At 36.2% G+C, this 14897-nt stretch overlaps 1 protein-coding gene across 7 annotated transcripts in view; it reads right to left on the bottom strand.

Annotated features, from left to right (window-relative positions):
• Nucleotides 1-266: 266 nt before the first annotated feature.
• Nucleotides 267-14897, bottom strand: part of GLRB (glycine receptor beta) — a 96071-nt gene continuing 81440 nt past the window's right edge. For all 7 annotated transcript variants that reach the window (XM_003822556.5, XM_034959319.4, XM_034959317.3 and 4 more), the window contains one exon: nucleotides 267-1925. In XM_003822556.5, coding sequence (XP_003822604.1) covers nucleotides 1629-1925 — 297 coding nt within the window. In that variant the 3' untranslated portion in view covers nucleotides 267-1628. The remainder of the gene's footprint in view (nucleotides 1926-14897) is intronic.

Below are 14897 nucleotides of genomic sequence, written 5' to 3'. Positions count from 1 at the left end.
ATTTTAAGTGATTTAAATCCTATTCATTTTTTTTTTTCTTACCACAGTTCCATTAAAATGCTCTTGCCCTGGGTCTTAGAAGATATTAGGTCCATCAACAGGGTTACCTGTAGCACTGTAAAATTATCCGGATATCACCTTTACAACTAGAGGGTGCTGAAGGACTACAAAGGATTCGATTATATCCCATTAAAAATAATATAATCAGTGAGAATCTTTTAAAAATGCAAGGCTTCAATAAATTGAATAGCACTGAATTACATATGGCAATTTGCATAAACAATACTTTATTATTGAATTTGCCATACAAACTCTTAGCTGCAACAAAACTCTCCAGATAATGTAAATATACTTCTTTAGTCTTATGTTTATCTATGTGAATTACTGATAGTTTTATTTCAGATATGGCAGAAAGACAAAGGTGCACTGGATGTGATATTAAGAAATGGTGGTCTCATAAAATGAGACTTAGTGCTTACTTTTCGATTGGAACAAGTTCAAAGTAAGTAAATCTCAGTTGTCTAGACTTTTAACAAGAAAGAAAATACAAGTAGAAGTGAAGTCTAACACAAACAAAGCTATTATTTACTTAATCTCTAAATATTTTGTAACTAATCCCAAAATATTCAAATAAAAAAATAAATTCAGAAAACATTTTTAATTTTACTTAAAATATGCAAGCATTTTAATAAAATAAAAAAGTTAAAATCTTTTAATAGTTATGGATTTCTTTTTCAACTTATTACTTCCCCTTGGTTTCTTAAAAATGATGTAAAATCACGTATCTATTACTGCATTCCAATTTAAAAGATGTATGACTCATTTTAAGGCACAATGTTTTGTGTAATATGTACCAACAAATGAAATCCATGAAAATACATTTAGGTTTTAAGGTGGATTAAATAGAATTTTGTTTATCCTAAATATTTCATCAATAAGGTATCTTTTTTTATTTTGTCAGAATTCAGTATACAGTTACATAAATATAGGTTTCCCTTTGTTTAAAAATGCTTACTGTGTATTACTATCTGATATTTTTGACAACACAAGCACACTTTAAAACGAGCTGATTTTACAAATTAATATTTTTTGAACTTTATTTCTCCACAGAGCCTGCATAATTATAACAGATATATTTCTACTTACAAAGTTTAAACAATATGTAATACAACCTTTTTAAATCTGTGATAATACCATCTAAAATTTTACAAGAATAAGATGGCTTTCTTTGAAAGTTACAAGGAAGGAAATTTGAAATACTACATACATTAGAATGGTGACCATAGCAGGATTCAGCGTGCATATCATTTTATTATCAGAATTATCTGTAGTATTTGCAGTTTACACTAACTGAAGAGAATTGTATGGATTATATTATGTAGTATGCTTGTCCTTCATTTGTTACTAAGCAATATGTTCACTATACATATATACATCGTTATTAGAGCACAGATATTACATGATCATGCTGCCATTCAAAATTAAGGTGCCACAGTTTTATTACAATCAAATGGCATCCAAAATGCAATGTTGCTATGAAAGTTCAAAAGTTCTCACAGATTGGCATTTATGAAAGGAGTAGGTCACAATGAAATGGAATTTTATTTTGTACAAATGGAAAAGATTTATCATAAATATATAGACCAATATATAACATTGAAGAACAAGAAGCAGAAAGGAAACAATGCTCTTGCATAAAGATCAATTCGCTTTGCTGCTGTTGGAATAACAGGTTTCGCAGGGGGAGGCTTCTTGTTGTTCTTAGCCTGAGATTTCCCAAGTCCGTTGTTAACTTCAATGGGTTTTCCATAGCAGTCATAATTGGATAATTCAAAATCTCTTGGTAAGCTTCCAACAATGCTGAAGTCATTAGATCTCAGATCAGACTTAGAAGTACAAACTTTTTTGCATCTGGTCTCACCAACCTAAGAATAAATATTGAAGACAATGTATTTAAAATTTTTCTACTTACGAAACACATCTCTTCAAAAGATATTTTTAAAATTGCTAGTTTCTACAAGAAGCATTTGCTTATGTCACAAAGAACTAACAGAGAGAATGGTTATCTGATTAAACCATCAGATTGCCTGAGCATTTAGGGCTCTAAAATATTGCCTACATAATAAGGCTTATGCCATGGAATGAACTTTTGATTGGTTATTTCATGCTAAGGAATCAAAGCTCAGATTGATTTTAGGTGCTACCAGGCTTGTGAAAGTTCTCAGTTGTAGGACTAATAAATAAACATCCATTTTTGCTCCAATATTTAACCATGACAGAGACAATATTCTACAATGTATGGATTATAAAAATGTTCTGATATTACTAGCCTTTGACTTCCCTATAGATCCTATTTCCAAGTAGAGCGGTTTATAAATGCTAAGTAATTTATCCCTCCAATGAGACAGACTTTCTCCAAGCCACATTCACAAACAAGGACTAAAAAATGGTCACAACTGTCATGAATCAAACGTTTACTAGTGATAGGCATTCCCAACTTGTTGGCTGAACTTAACCAAACACGCTCAGACAATACAAAGGAATTATGTATCCTTCAGATAGACCATATGCTACAGAGATTATTATTCAGTCACTAATTTCTGAATTATTAAATTTGAATAAATTCCCTATAATATATAAAATAATTACAGTTACAACATGGGTTTGAACTGCAAGGGTCCACTTATACATGGGCTTTTTTTCAATAAATACAGTTGCCCCTTGTATCTATAGGTTCTGAATTTACATCCAAATGCAGATCAAAAATACAGTGTTCACAAAATCCATGGATATAGAGGGTCAACTTTTTGTATCCACAGGTTCCACAGGGCAGACTGCAGGGACTTGAGTATGCATAGATTTTGATATCTGCAGGGGATACTGGAACCAATTCCCCACAGATACAAAAGGACATTTATATTTTATGCTGAACTCTCTCTAGTAATCAAAATGCTCTTAGATTAGAGGAGTAGGCTAACACCAATGATTGAGAATAGCACTTACATATTACAAAAGTCCACAAAAAGGTTAGCTCTTGGCTAGATTGCTTCATTTTCTCACTGTTCTTACCACTGAGTTTTGCTATTCACCTTCAGAATCTTCACTATTGACATTTACTCAATTTTTATTGAACATGGAAACCATTTAATTGTATATTATTAGTATATCACAGTTACTCTAGTAACTGCTTTATTAATATAATTAATACATTGACTAATACTATAGATTCTATTTACATTTACTAAATTATAGCTGGGTTAAAAACACTATACCTCACACAATAAATAAAACAAATCTTTCCTCAACAGTACTTTAGGTACCAGGAGACTATCCTTTACCTGAATACACATATATTTATATATATATTTCCTAGACAAGAGCCAGATGGCAGTGTTCAAAGGTGGATAGCAAGAATGCCCAAGATAAACTGACTGACAAAGCAAGTTAAATGTATTTATACATCCTTCTGTGATTATACATTTAAATATTACCATTTCTTCTCTAATTATGAGCATATATTGATGTTATATTTCTTAAGCTAGCATACAAATGTTGGCTTTATTATATACTTTATGCCATATATATATTTGTAAAATGCCAGTGGGTAAGAAACTTTTAAAAAGATATTTATGTAAATATGTTTGCAGAAAAATACCCAAAAAATGTTGATGAGGAATGGGGATTGAGGAACTAGAAGTTCACCTTTCTATACATTTGATATTTGAAAAAAAAGATGTAAATCACCAACATGTTGACTTATTTAGCAATTGTTCATTATAAAATAGCCCAAATGGAAACATAGTCCCATCCTTGTTCAATAGGACTTTAATTGAGGTAGTATTTAATAGCATGATTTTTTATTCTAGACAGTTTCATTATCATACTACCTCATTTTTGTTACCAGTAATTTTCAGAAGTGACAGAAGTTTATATGATGAAAGCAAATGAGACACATATTCATAAGGAACAATTGAGAAATTATTAATTGTAGGTTAGTATAGCCAAATTCGCTTTTAAGAATGTGTGTCAAGAAGTAGGCCAATGTGAAAAAAGTGGCTTCTTGTCCCCACCCCCTCACTCCACTTTTTTAATGTGCAGTTACAATTTACCAATTGTGAGAGCTCAACTGAGTGTGAAAGAGCAGTGCCTACATCTGCATGGCATCAAGAAGTACAGACAGGCTTTAGTCCCTATCAATTTATACTCTGTATCTAGCAAAATGTCTGACAAAAAAAAATAGGAACTGGTTGATATGGTTTGGATATTTGTCTCCTCCAAATTTCATGTTGAAATGTGACTCCTGGTGTTGGAGGTGGGGCCTAGTGGGAGGTGTTTGGGTCACGGGGCCAGATCCCTCATGACTGGCTTGGTGTCCTCCCTGGGGTAATGAATGAGTTGTCCCTCTGTTAGTTCAAGTGAAAATTGACTGTTAAAAAGAGCCTAGCACCTGCCCTCCCTCTCACTCCCACTCTTGCCATCTGACATGCCAGCTTTCCTGCACCTTCCACCATAATTGTAACCTTCCTGAGGCCCTCATTGGAAGCAGATTCTGATGCCATGCTTCTAGTACAGCTTGCAAAACCATAAGCCAAATAAACCCATTTTCTTATAAATTATACAGCCTCACATATTTCCTTTATAGCAGCACAAAACGGACTATACACAAGTCGAAAGAGTGAGAGAGAGAAAAAGCAGCAACTAAAATCTAAACTCTTTAAATATGACTTGAGGAAATGTACACACACACGAAACATATACAAATATACATCTAATTTTTGCCCCATTTATCTACATTGAATTTTTAAAAGACTACTTTCATCAATTTGTCCACCACCTCACCTCCAACAGTACTTGTACAGGCATGCATGCATGTGCACACACACACAGACTTGCACACTCACATCTGCCCTATTATTGTTACAGACAGAACATCAGATAGAAGAACACATTTAATCTTCAGTTTTCCAGTGCAGTTTGAGGAATGTGTGAGTCTCCGCATGTATCAGTGAACTTTTGTAAAGAGTAACTCACTATCTTGATTGGAATAGAAGTGGAGAACAGACTGTACATATCAAATCTTTGCATTGCCCTAAGACTTTCAGAGAAATCTTTAAAATCAAGGACTCTATGTGTATCATAGTTGCTCTTTCTCCCTTTAGGATTCCCCATTCTAAAGGCTTTAGGTGTACTCATTATGCTTTTGAAGCTACTTATCATAACAAAGGAGTACTCTAGATTCTGCCTATAGACTTAATGGCTTAAAACCAAGTATATTTAGAATATACTGTAGAAATGCATTTGCTATAAATCATATTTTTATATCATTTTAGGTGTGGTTTTAGTATCTGTAAATAACTAAATGGCCAAATTTATATAATATTATAACCTAGGCCACAAATAAATATTTCCAATTTTCTAATCTATTTTATTTATATAACCATATAAATTCTGCCAGCAATTTAAATAATATTAGGATTCGATCCAGTATATTCAAACTATAGATATAGAATATTATGTTTATTCACAGAGATTACTTATAGTAAACATGTCAGTAAGAGAATAATTTTTTCAGTGTTGAAGCCATAACATTACAAAGCATTCCAAAAAAGCTGCAAATTGGTTATATTAAGTTTCTAGCCATTTAAGTCTTTAAAATGTCTCTCAGAGATATATTTGAAGATTCTTGTATTCAAGAATAAGTAGAGGTGCACATGTGGGGTGGACGGAACCTCTACTACAGAAGTAATTTTTAATGATAATGACATACTGAATAAAGAACAAGATTAGGTTCCCTAATGAGAAGTACTCAGGGCTTCTTAAATAGGTCATGGTTCATTAAGTAGTTGGCTAGTCTCCTTGCCCCATTCATCACAGATTTTACACAAAGAAAATTTTCTGTTACACCTTATTATCATGTCAAATATATACATGAAAGTACAAATATAAATACTATTTTAAACAGTTATAACATCACATGAAAAGAGATGAAATAAACTCCTCATAAACAAGACATTAACCCTACTTAACACACATTCTTAAAAGCGAATTTGGCTATATTAACCTACAATTAATAATTTCTCAGTTGTTCCTTATTACAAATATGTGTCTCATTTACTTTCATCATATAAACTTCTGTCACTTCTGAAAATTATTGGCAACAAAAATGAGGTAGTGTGATAATGAAACTGTCAAGAATAAAAAACGATGCTATTAATAACTTTCTAATGCCTCCAACTTTAGCCTCTAAGATTTTCTTTGTGGTTCTTTTAAGTTTCATTCCACACAAATTTAAAAGCAAATAACTTTATAAAGTATTTCTTGACCAGAATAATTAGGCATGATTTCATGTCAATAATGGCATCCTCTACAGACAATAAAATATGTTCAGAGGGAATAATTTGTATATATTTTGCTAAATTTAAGTCCATTAAATCATTACCATTAAAAGATCTCCTTTACATATAAACAGCAGCTTTTATTTTCTAATTTATATAAAATTGTAGGCATAGGTACTATTTTCTTTGTCTTTTATTCATAAAACCTTTGTGTATGGCACATACTAGTGTTAGAAATAGGGTGACATTAACAACAGTAGGTTCTTAACTGCTTTGTTGAATAAAAATAGGAATACATGAATGAACAAACCAAAGTAACCAAGATATTGGAATGACTGAAAAAGCACCACTTTTACTGGGAAAAAAAATCCTCCAGACAATTATATAGGCATGGTAACATGTTTTTGTATACAGGCCACAAATTATAAAAACCTCATAGTAAAAGCTATACATTATCATTTAATTTTTTTCTACTTTTTAAATCATTCATTTCCTTAGGAAGCACAATATTATTTTATACATCAGCTTCAAACATTTCCTACAATCCAAATTATATTATGCTTCTATTAATTATTATTGTTATTCTATTGAATAACAACATTGAAATTATTTGGCAAAAGTTTGCATTTAGAAAGGCAAAGTACATTAGAACAAATGCATTTTGAAACCAAAAGTTTAATTACATTTTTCATTGCAAAACCATTGAATTAAAAAGATAACAATTTATAAATTTCTACTTTTATATCTTCTTTCATGTGTCAATATGTAAAATCTTATGACTCATCAAGTTACACATTTGAGGTAAGTTATTTTTAGACTCATGTTATCATTTTGAAGCCTGTCTCAGGAAACAAATATTCTATGGGTACAAAGTTTATTCTGGAAAGTGCATTTTTGTCCTGTAAAGAATAAAAGTAATTTACATTTATTTCTAAAGACTAAAATTTCTGGTCAATTCTTAACTCTATGCATCTCTCGTTGTCTTTTGGAGCAAAATGTCACAGCAGTTTCAGAATTCAAACAAGTGTGTTTCTATGAGCAGCTAAAAACACAGAGAATTAAAATATAAAAGTTCTTATATGTGTTTAACTTTTATTCATTGGGTAATTATTTTAATTATTAGTTTTAATTTTAATGCTTTAAAGATAAAATAACATAATTGGGTTTACTACTTCATGGATCCTCTCATCCTTGATATCCATGTTCATAAATAATCTGAATGTATTCTACAATGCTCTAGAAAGCTGGTTCTAGATAGCCTCCTTCTATCAGTACCCCTACTTGATGGAATAGATTAAGGTATCAGGATCATTGCACATTAGTATTCTGTTACTACATTTAATTTAATGTAGTAACAGAATTTAATTTAATTGCTTATTAGTATTGTTACTACATTTAATTCCTGTGCTTATTGAGGACCTATAATATACCAGCCAATGGAGCTGATCATAGGGATTACCAGGAATCAAGCACCTGTTCTATAGAGCATCCTTGCTTTCTGTATCCAAATCTCTTAACCAGAGGTCAAGTTAGAGGGGATTGGTGGGCTGGAAATGTGAGGAAGTGGTAAAAGATAGGGAGATGTAAATCGAGGAGTAGATAACAAGTGTCAAAAAATCAGGTAGAGAACACTTCCACATAACATAAGGCTCTCAGGTAATCTTCCTTCCATTTCTGGCCTGGAGAAATAACTGTATGTTTTAGAAGGGGAAGCACAGTTTCTCACAAACAGTATGCTTTCAATACCAGTTCTTCGTCATGCCAAAGCATGCCCTTAAGCAATCCCTTAGTTCTTCTGGATATTATGTGGCTTCTTAGACTTGGGTGGTAAAAGAGACAAAAAAAAAAAAAAATACTGGTAAAGGGAATAATAATTACTCCAAATGTTTGTCTTCCTGGTGTAGGACTGTAGTAAGTCTGAAATGACCCAGTAGACAGAACAACAACAACAATGAAAGTGTTAAGAGTAGCCCATTGATAAATCTATTTAATTATTAGAGTGTGGTAGGCAGGGTGCAGGTATGATGAGGATGCTGAGGGCCTCGAAAAGCATAGAGGACTTCTACATCCAGGAAGATAGAGTAGACATACCTTTCCTATTCTTCCTGCTAAGTTCAATACAAAATCCTGGACATTATATTAAAACACACACACACACACACACACACACTCACACACACAGACAGACTATAAAAGGGAGAGAAGAGGAAGCAGATCAGCCTGGGGACTCAGGATCCAAGGAACCATAAAATGGTGAGTTCCTGCATTCCCTTTTTGTCTCATATAATCCCAGATTTGGAGCTAAAGAAGCCAGCAAGTGGAAATGCCAATGGGTGCAGCCAAAAACACCCCAACAGCCTCCTATGTTTAGCCAGAAGACAAAGAAAGGGGCAGCCCAGCAATACAGAACACTTTTAGATATTAACCTCTCTATTCTTGCCAAATACTACAGAAAAAAATGTGCTCCCACCCCATGCCAACAGACATGCCAGCAATGTCCAAGAGGTGAGGGGGCCAAGGCTTGGACTTTAAAAAGGCTGTGATGATCATAGGTTCCAAGATGGCTGAATAGGAACAGCTTCAGTCTACAGCTCCCAGAATGAGTGATGCAGAAGATGGGTGATTTCTGCATTTCCAACTGAGGTACCGGGTTCATCTCACTGGGGCTTGTCTGACTGTCGGTGCAGCCCACGGAGCAGGGTGGGGCACTGACTCAGAGGGAAGTGCAAGGGGTTGGGGAATTCCCTTTCCTAGCAAAGGGAAGCTGTGACAGATGGTACCTGGAAAATCAGGACAATCCCACCATAATACTGTGCTTTTCCAATGGTCTTAGCAAATGGCACACCAGGAAATTATATCCCATGCGTGGCTCGGAGGGTCCCATGCCCACGGAGCCTCGCTCACTGCTAGCACAGCAGTCTGAGATCGAACTGTGAGGTGGAAGCAAGGCTGGGGGAGGGGTGCCCACCATTGCTGAAGCTTGAGTAGGTAAACAAAGTGGCTGAGAAGCTCAAACTGGGTGGAGCCCACCACAGCACAAGGAGGCCTGCCTGCCTCTCTAGACTCCACCTCTGCGGGCAGGCCTAGCTGAACAAAAGGGAGCACAAACTTCTGCAGACTTAAAATGTCCCTGTCTGACAGCTTTGAAGAGAGTAGTGGTTCTCCCAGCACAGAGTTTGAGATCTGAGAATGGACAGACTGCCTCCTCAAGTGGGTCCCTGACTCCTGAGTAGCCTAACTGGGAGACATCTCACAGTAGGGGCCAACTGACACCTCATACAGCCAGGTGCCCCACTGAGATGAACACTCCAGAGGAAGGATCAGGCAGCAACATTTGCGGTTCTGCAATATTTGCTGTTCTGCAGCCTCCGCTGCTGATACCCAGGCAAACAGGGGCTGGAGTGGACCTCCGGCAAACTCCAACAGACCTGCAGCTGAGGGTCCTGACTGTTGGAAAACTAACAAACAGAAAGGATATACACTCCAAAACCGCACCTGTATGTCACCATCATCAAAGAACAAAGGTAGATAAAACCACAAAGATAGGGAGAAACCAGAGTAGAAAAGCTGAAAATTCTAAAAATCAGAGCTCCTCTTCTCCTCCAAAGGAACACAGCTCCTCGCCAGCAACAGAACAAAGCCGGATGGAGAATGACTTTGACGAGTTGAGAGAAGAAGGCTTCAGACGATCGGTGGTAATAAACTTCTCTGAGCTAAAGGAGGATGTTCAAACCCATTGCAAAGAAGCTAAAAACCTTGAAAAAAGACTAGATGAATGGTTAACTAAAATAAACAGTGTAGAGAAATCCTTAAATGACCTGATGGAGCTGAAAACCATGGCACGAGAACTACGTGATGCATTCACAAGCTTCAGTTGCCGATTTGATCAACTGGAAGAAAGGGTATCAGTGATTGAAGATCAAATGAAGGAAATGAAGCGAGAAGAGAAGTTTAGATAAGAAAGAGTAAAAACAAATGAACAAAGCCTCCAAGAAATATGGGACTATGTGAAAAGACCAAATCTACGTCTGATTGGTGTACCTGAAAGTGACGGGGAGGATGGAAACAAGTTGGAAAACACTCTGCAGGATATTATCCAGGAGAACTTCCCCAACCTAGCAGGGCAGGCCAACATTCAAATTCAGGAAATACAGAGAATGCCACAAAGATACTCCACGAGAAGAGCAACTCCAAGACACATAATTGTCAGATTCACTAAAGTTTAAATGAAGGAAAAAATGTTAAGGGCAGCCAGAGAGAAAGGTCAGATTACCCACAAAGGGAAGCCCATCAGACTAACAGCGGATCTCTTGGCAGAAACTCTACAAGCTAGAAGAGAGTGGGGGCCAATAGTCAACATTCTTAAAGAAAAGAATTTTCAACCCAGAATTTCATATCCAGCCAAACTAAGCTTCATAAGTGAAGGAGAAATAAAATACTTTACAGACAAGCAAATGCTGAGAGATTTTGTCACCACCAGGCCTGCCCTAAAAGAGCTCCTGAAGAAAGCACTAAACATGGAAAGGAACAACCTGTACCAGCCACTGCAAAAACATACTGAATTGTAAAGACCATCAATGCTAGGAAGAAACTGCATCAGCTAATGAGCAAAACAACCAGCTAACATCATAATGACAGGATCAAATTCACACATAACAATATTAACCTTAAATGTAAATGGGCTAAATGCTCCAATTAAAAGACACAGACTGGTAAATTGCATAAAGAGTCAAGACCCATCAGTGTGCTGTATTCAGGAGACCCATCTCATGTGCAGAGACACACATAGGTTCAAAATAAAGGGAAGGAGGAAGATCCACCAAGCAAATGGAAAACAAAAAAGCAGGAGTTGCAATCATAGTCTCTGATAAAACAGACTTAAACCAACAAAGATCAAAAGAGACAAAGAAAGCCATTACATAATGGTAAAGGGATCAATTCAACAAGAAGAGCTAACTATCCTGAATATATAGGCACCCAATACAGAAGCACCCAGATTCATAAAGCAAGCCTTTAGAGACCTACAAAGAGACTTAGACTCCCACATAATAAGAATGGGAGACTTTAACACCCCACTGTCAACATGAGACAGATCAACGACACAGAAAGATAACAAAGATATCCAGGAATTGAACTCAGCTCTGCACCAAGCAGGCCTAATAGACAGCTACAGAACTCCCCACCCCAAATCAACAGAGTATACATTCTTCTCAGCACCACATCACACTTATTCCAAAATTGTCTACATAGTTGGAAGTAAAGCACTCCTCAGCAAATGTAAAATAACAGAAATTATAACAAACTGTCTCTCAGACCACAGTGCAATCAAACTAGAACTCAGGATTAAGAAACTCACTCAAAACTGCTCAACTACATGGAAACTGAACAACCTGCTCCTGAATGACTACTGGATACATAACGAAATGAAGGCAGAAATAAAGATGTTCTTTGAAACCAATGAGAACAAAGACACAACATACCAGAATCTCTGGGACACATTTAAAGCAGTGTGTAGAGGGAAATTTATAGCACTAAATGCCCACAAGATAAAGCAGGAAGATCTAAAATTGACACCCTAACATCACAATTAAAAGAACTAGAGAAGCAAGAGCAAACACATTCAAAAGCTAGCAGAAGGCAAGACATAACTAAGATCAGAGCAGAACTGAAGGAGACAGAGGCACAAAAAACTCTTCAAAAATCAATGAATCTAGGAGCTGGTTTTTTGAAAAGATGAACAAAATCGATAGACCACTAGCAAGACTAATAAAGAAGAAAAGAGAGAAGAATCAAACAGATGCAATAAAAAGTGATAAAGGGTATATCACCACCGATCCCACAGAAATACAAACTACCATCAGAGAATACTATAAACACCTCTACACAAATAAACTAGAAAATCTAGAAGAAATGGATAAATTCCTCGACACACACACCCTCCCAAGGCTAAACCAGGAAGAAGTTGAATCCCTGAATAGAACAATAGCAGATTCTGAAATTGAGGCAATAATTAATAGCCTACCAACCAAAAAAAGTCCAGGACCAGATGGATTCACAGCCAAATTCTACCAGAGGTACAAAGAGGAGTTGGTACTATTCCTTCTGAAACTATTCCAATCAACAGAAAAAGAGGGAATCCTCCCTCATTCATTTAATGAGGCCAACATCATCCTGATACCAAATCCTGGCAGAGCCACAACAAAAAAAGAGAATTTTAGATGAATATCCCTGATGAACATCGATGCCAAAATCCTCAATAAAATACTGGCAAACCGAATCCAGCAGCATATCAAAAAGGTTATCCACCACGATCACATTGGCCTCATCCCTGGGATGCAAGGCTGGTTCAACATATGCAAACCAATAAATGTAATCCATCCTATAAACAGAACCAAAGACAAAAACCAGATGATTATCTCAATAGATGCAGAAAAGGCCTTCAACAAAATTCAACAGCCTTCATGCTAAAAACTCTCAATAAATTAGGTATTGATGGGACATATCTCAAAATAATAAGAGCTATTTATGACAAATCCACAGCCCAATATCATACTCAATGGGCAAAAACTGAAAGCATTCCCTTTGAAAACTGGCACAAGACAGGGATGCCCTCTCTTAGCATTCCTATTCAACATAGTGTTGGAAGTTCTGGCCAAGGCAATCAAGCAGGAGAAAGAAATAAAAGGTAGTCAATTAGGAAAAGAGGAAGTCAAGTTGTCCCTGTTTGCAGATGACATGATTGTATATTTAGAAAACCCCATTGTCTCAGCCCAAAATCTCCTTAAGCTGATAAGCAACTTCAGCAAAGTCTCAGGATACAAAATCTATGTGCAAAAATCACAAGCATTCCTATACACCAATAACAGAAAAACAGAGAGCCAAATCATGAGCGAACTCCCATTCACAATTGCTTCAAAGAGAATAAAATACCTAGGAATCCAACTTACAAGGGATGTGGAGGACCTCTTCAAGGAGAACTACGAACTACTGCTCAAGGAAATAAAAGAGGATACAAACAAATGGAAGAACAGTCCATGCTCATGGATAGGAAGAATCAATATCATGAAAATGGCTATACTGCCCAAAGTAATTTATAGATTCAATGCCATCCCCATCAAGCTACCAATGACTTTCTTCATAGAATTGGAAAAAACTACTTTGAAGGTCATATGGAACCTAAAAAGAGCCTGCATTGCCAAGACAATCCTAAGCAAAAAGATCAAAGCTGGAGGCATCACGCTACCTGACTTCAAACTCTACTACAAGGCTACAGTAACCAAAACAGCATGGTACTGGTACCAAAACAGAGATATAGACCAACGGAACAGAATAGAGCCCTTGGAAATAATACCACACATCTACAACCATCTGATCTTTGACAAACCTGACAAAAACAAGAAATAAGGAAATGAATCTCTATTTAATAAATGGTGCTGGGAAAACTGGCTAGCCACATGTGGAAAGCTGAAACTGGATCCCTTCCTTACACCTTATACAAAAATTAATTCATGATGGATTAAGACTTAAATGTTAGACCTAAAATCATAAAAACTCTAGAAGAAAACCTAGGCAATACCATTCAGGACATAGGCACGAGCAATGACTTCATGACTAAAACACCAAAAGCAATGGCAACAAAAGCCAAAATTGACAAATGGGATCTAATTAAACTAAAGAGCTTCTGCACAGCAAAAGAAACCACCGTCAGAGTGAACAGGCAACCTACAGAATGGGAGAAAATTTTTACAATCTACCCATCTGACAAAGGGCTAATATCCGGGATCTACAAAGAACTGAAACAAATTTACAAGAAAAAAAAACCCATCAAAAAGTGGGCAAAGGATATGAACAGACACTTCTTAAAAGAAGACATTTATGCAGCCAACAGACACATGAAAAAATGCTCATCATAACTGGTCATCAGAGAAGTGCAAATCAAAACCACAATGAGATACCATTTCACACCAGTTAGAATGGTGATCATTAAAGTCAAGAAACAACAGGTGCTGGAGAGGATGTGGAGAAATAGGAATGCTTTTACACTGTTGGTGGGACTGTAACTATTTCAACCATTGTAGAAGACAGTGTGGCAATTCCTCAAGGATCTAGAACTAGAAATACCATTTGACCCAGCCATCTCATTACTGGGCATATATGTAAAGGATTATAAATCATGCTGCTATAAAGACACATGCACACATATGTTTATTGCGGCACTATTCACATTAGCAAAGACTTGGAACCAACCCATATGTCCATCAATGATAGACTGGATTAAGAAAATGTGGCACACATACACCATGGAATACTATGCAGCCATAAAAAGGATGAGTTCATGTCCTATGTAGGGACACGGACGAAGCTGGAAACAATCATTCTGAGCAAACTACCGCAAAGACAGAACACCAAACACCGCATGTTCTCACTCATAGGTGGGAATTGAACAATGAGATCACTTGGACACAGGGTAGGGAACGTCACACACCAGGGCCTGTCGTGGGGTGGGGGGAGCGGGGAGGGATAGCATTAGGAGATATACCTAATGTAAATGATGAGTTAACG

Source organism: Pan paniscus, chromosome 3 (genome assembly GCF_029289425.2).
Source record: "Pan paniscus chromosome 3, NHGRI_mPanPan1-v2.0_pri, whole genome shotgun sequence".
Taxonomy (NCBI): Eukaryota; Metazoa; Chordata; class Mammalia; order Primates; family Hominidae; genus Pan; species Pan paniscus.
The sequence above is the reverse complement of the archived record's forward strand: the minus strand, read 5'-3'. Positions and strand labels throughout refer to the sequence as shown.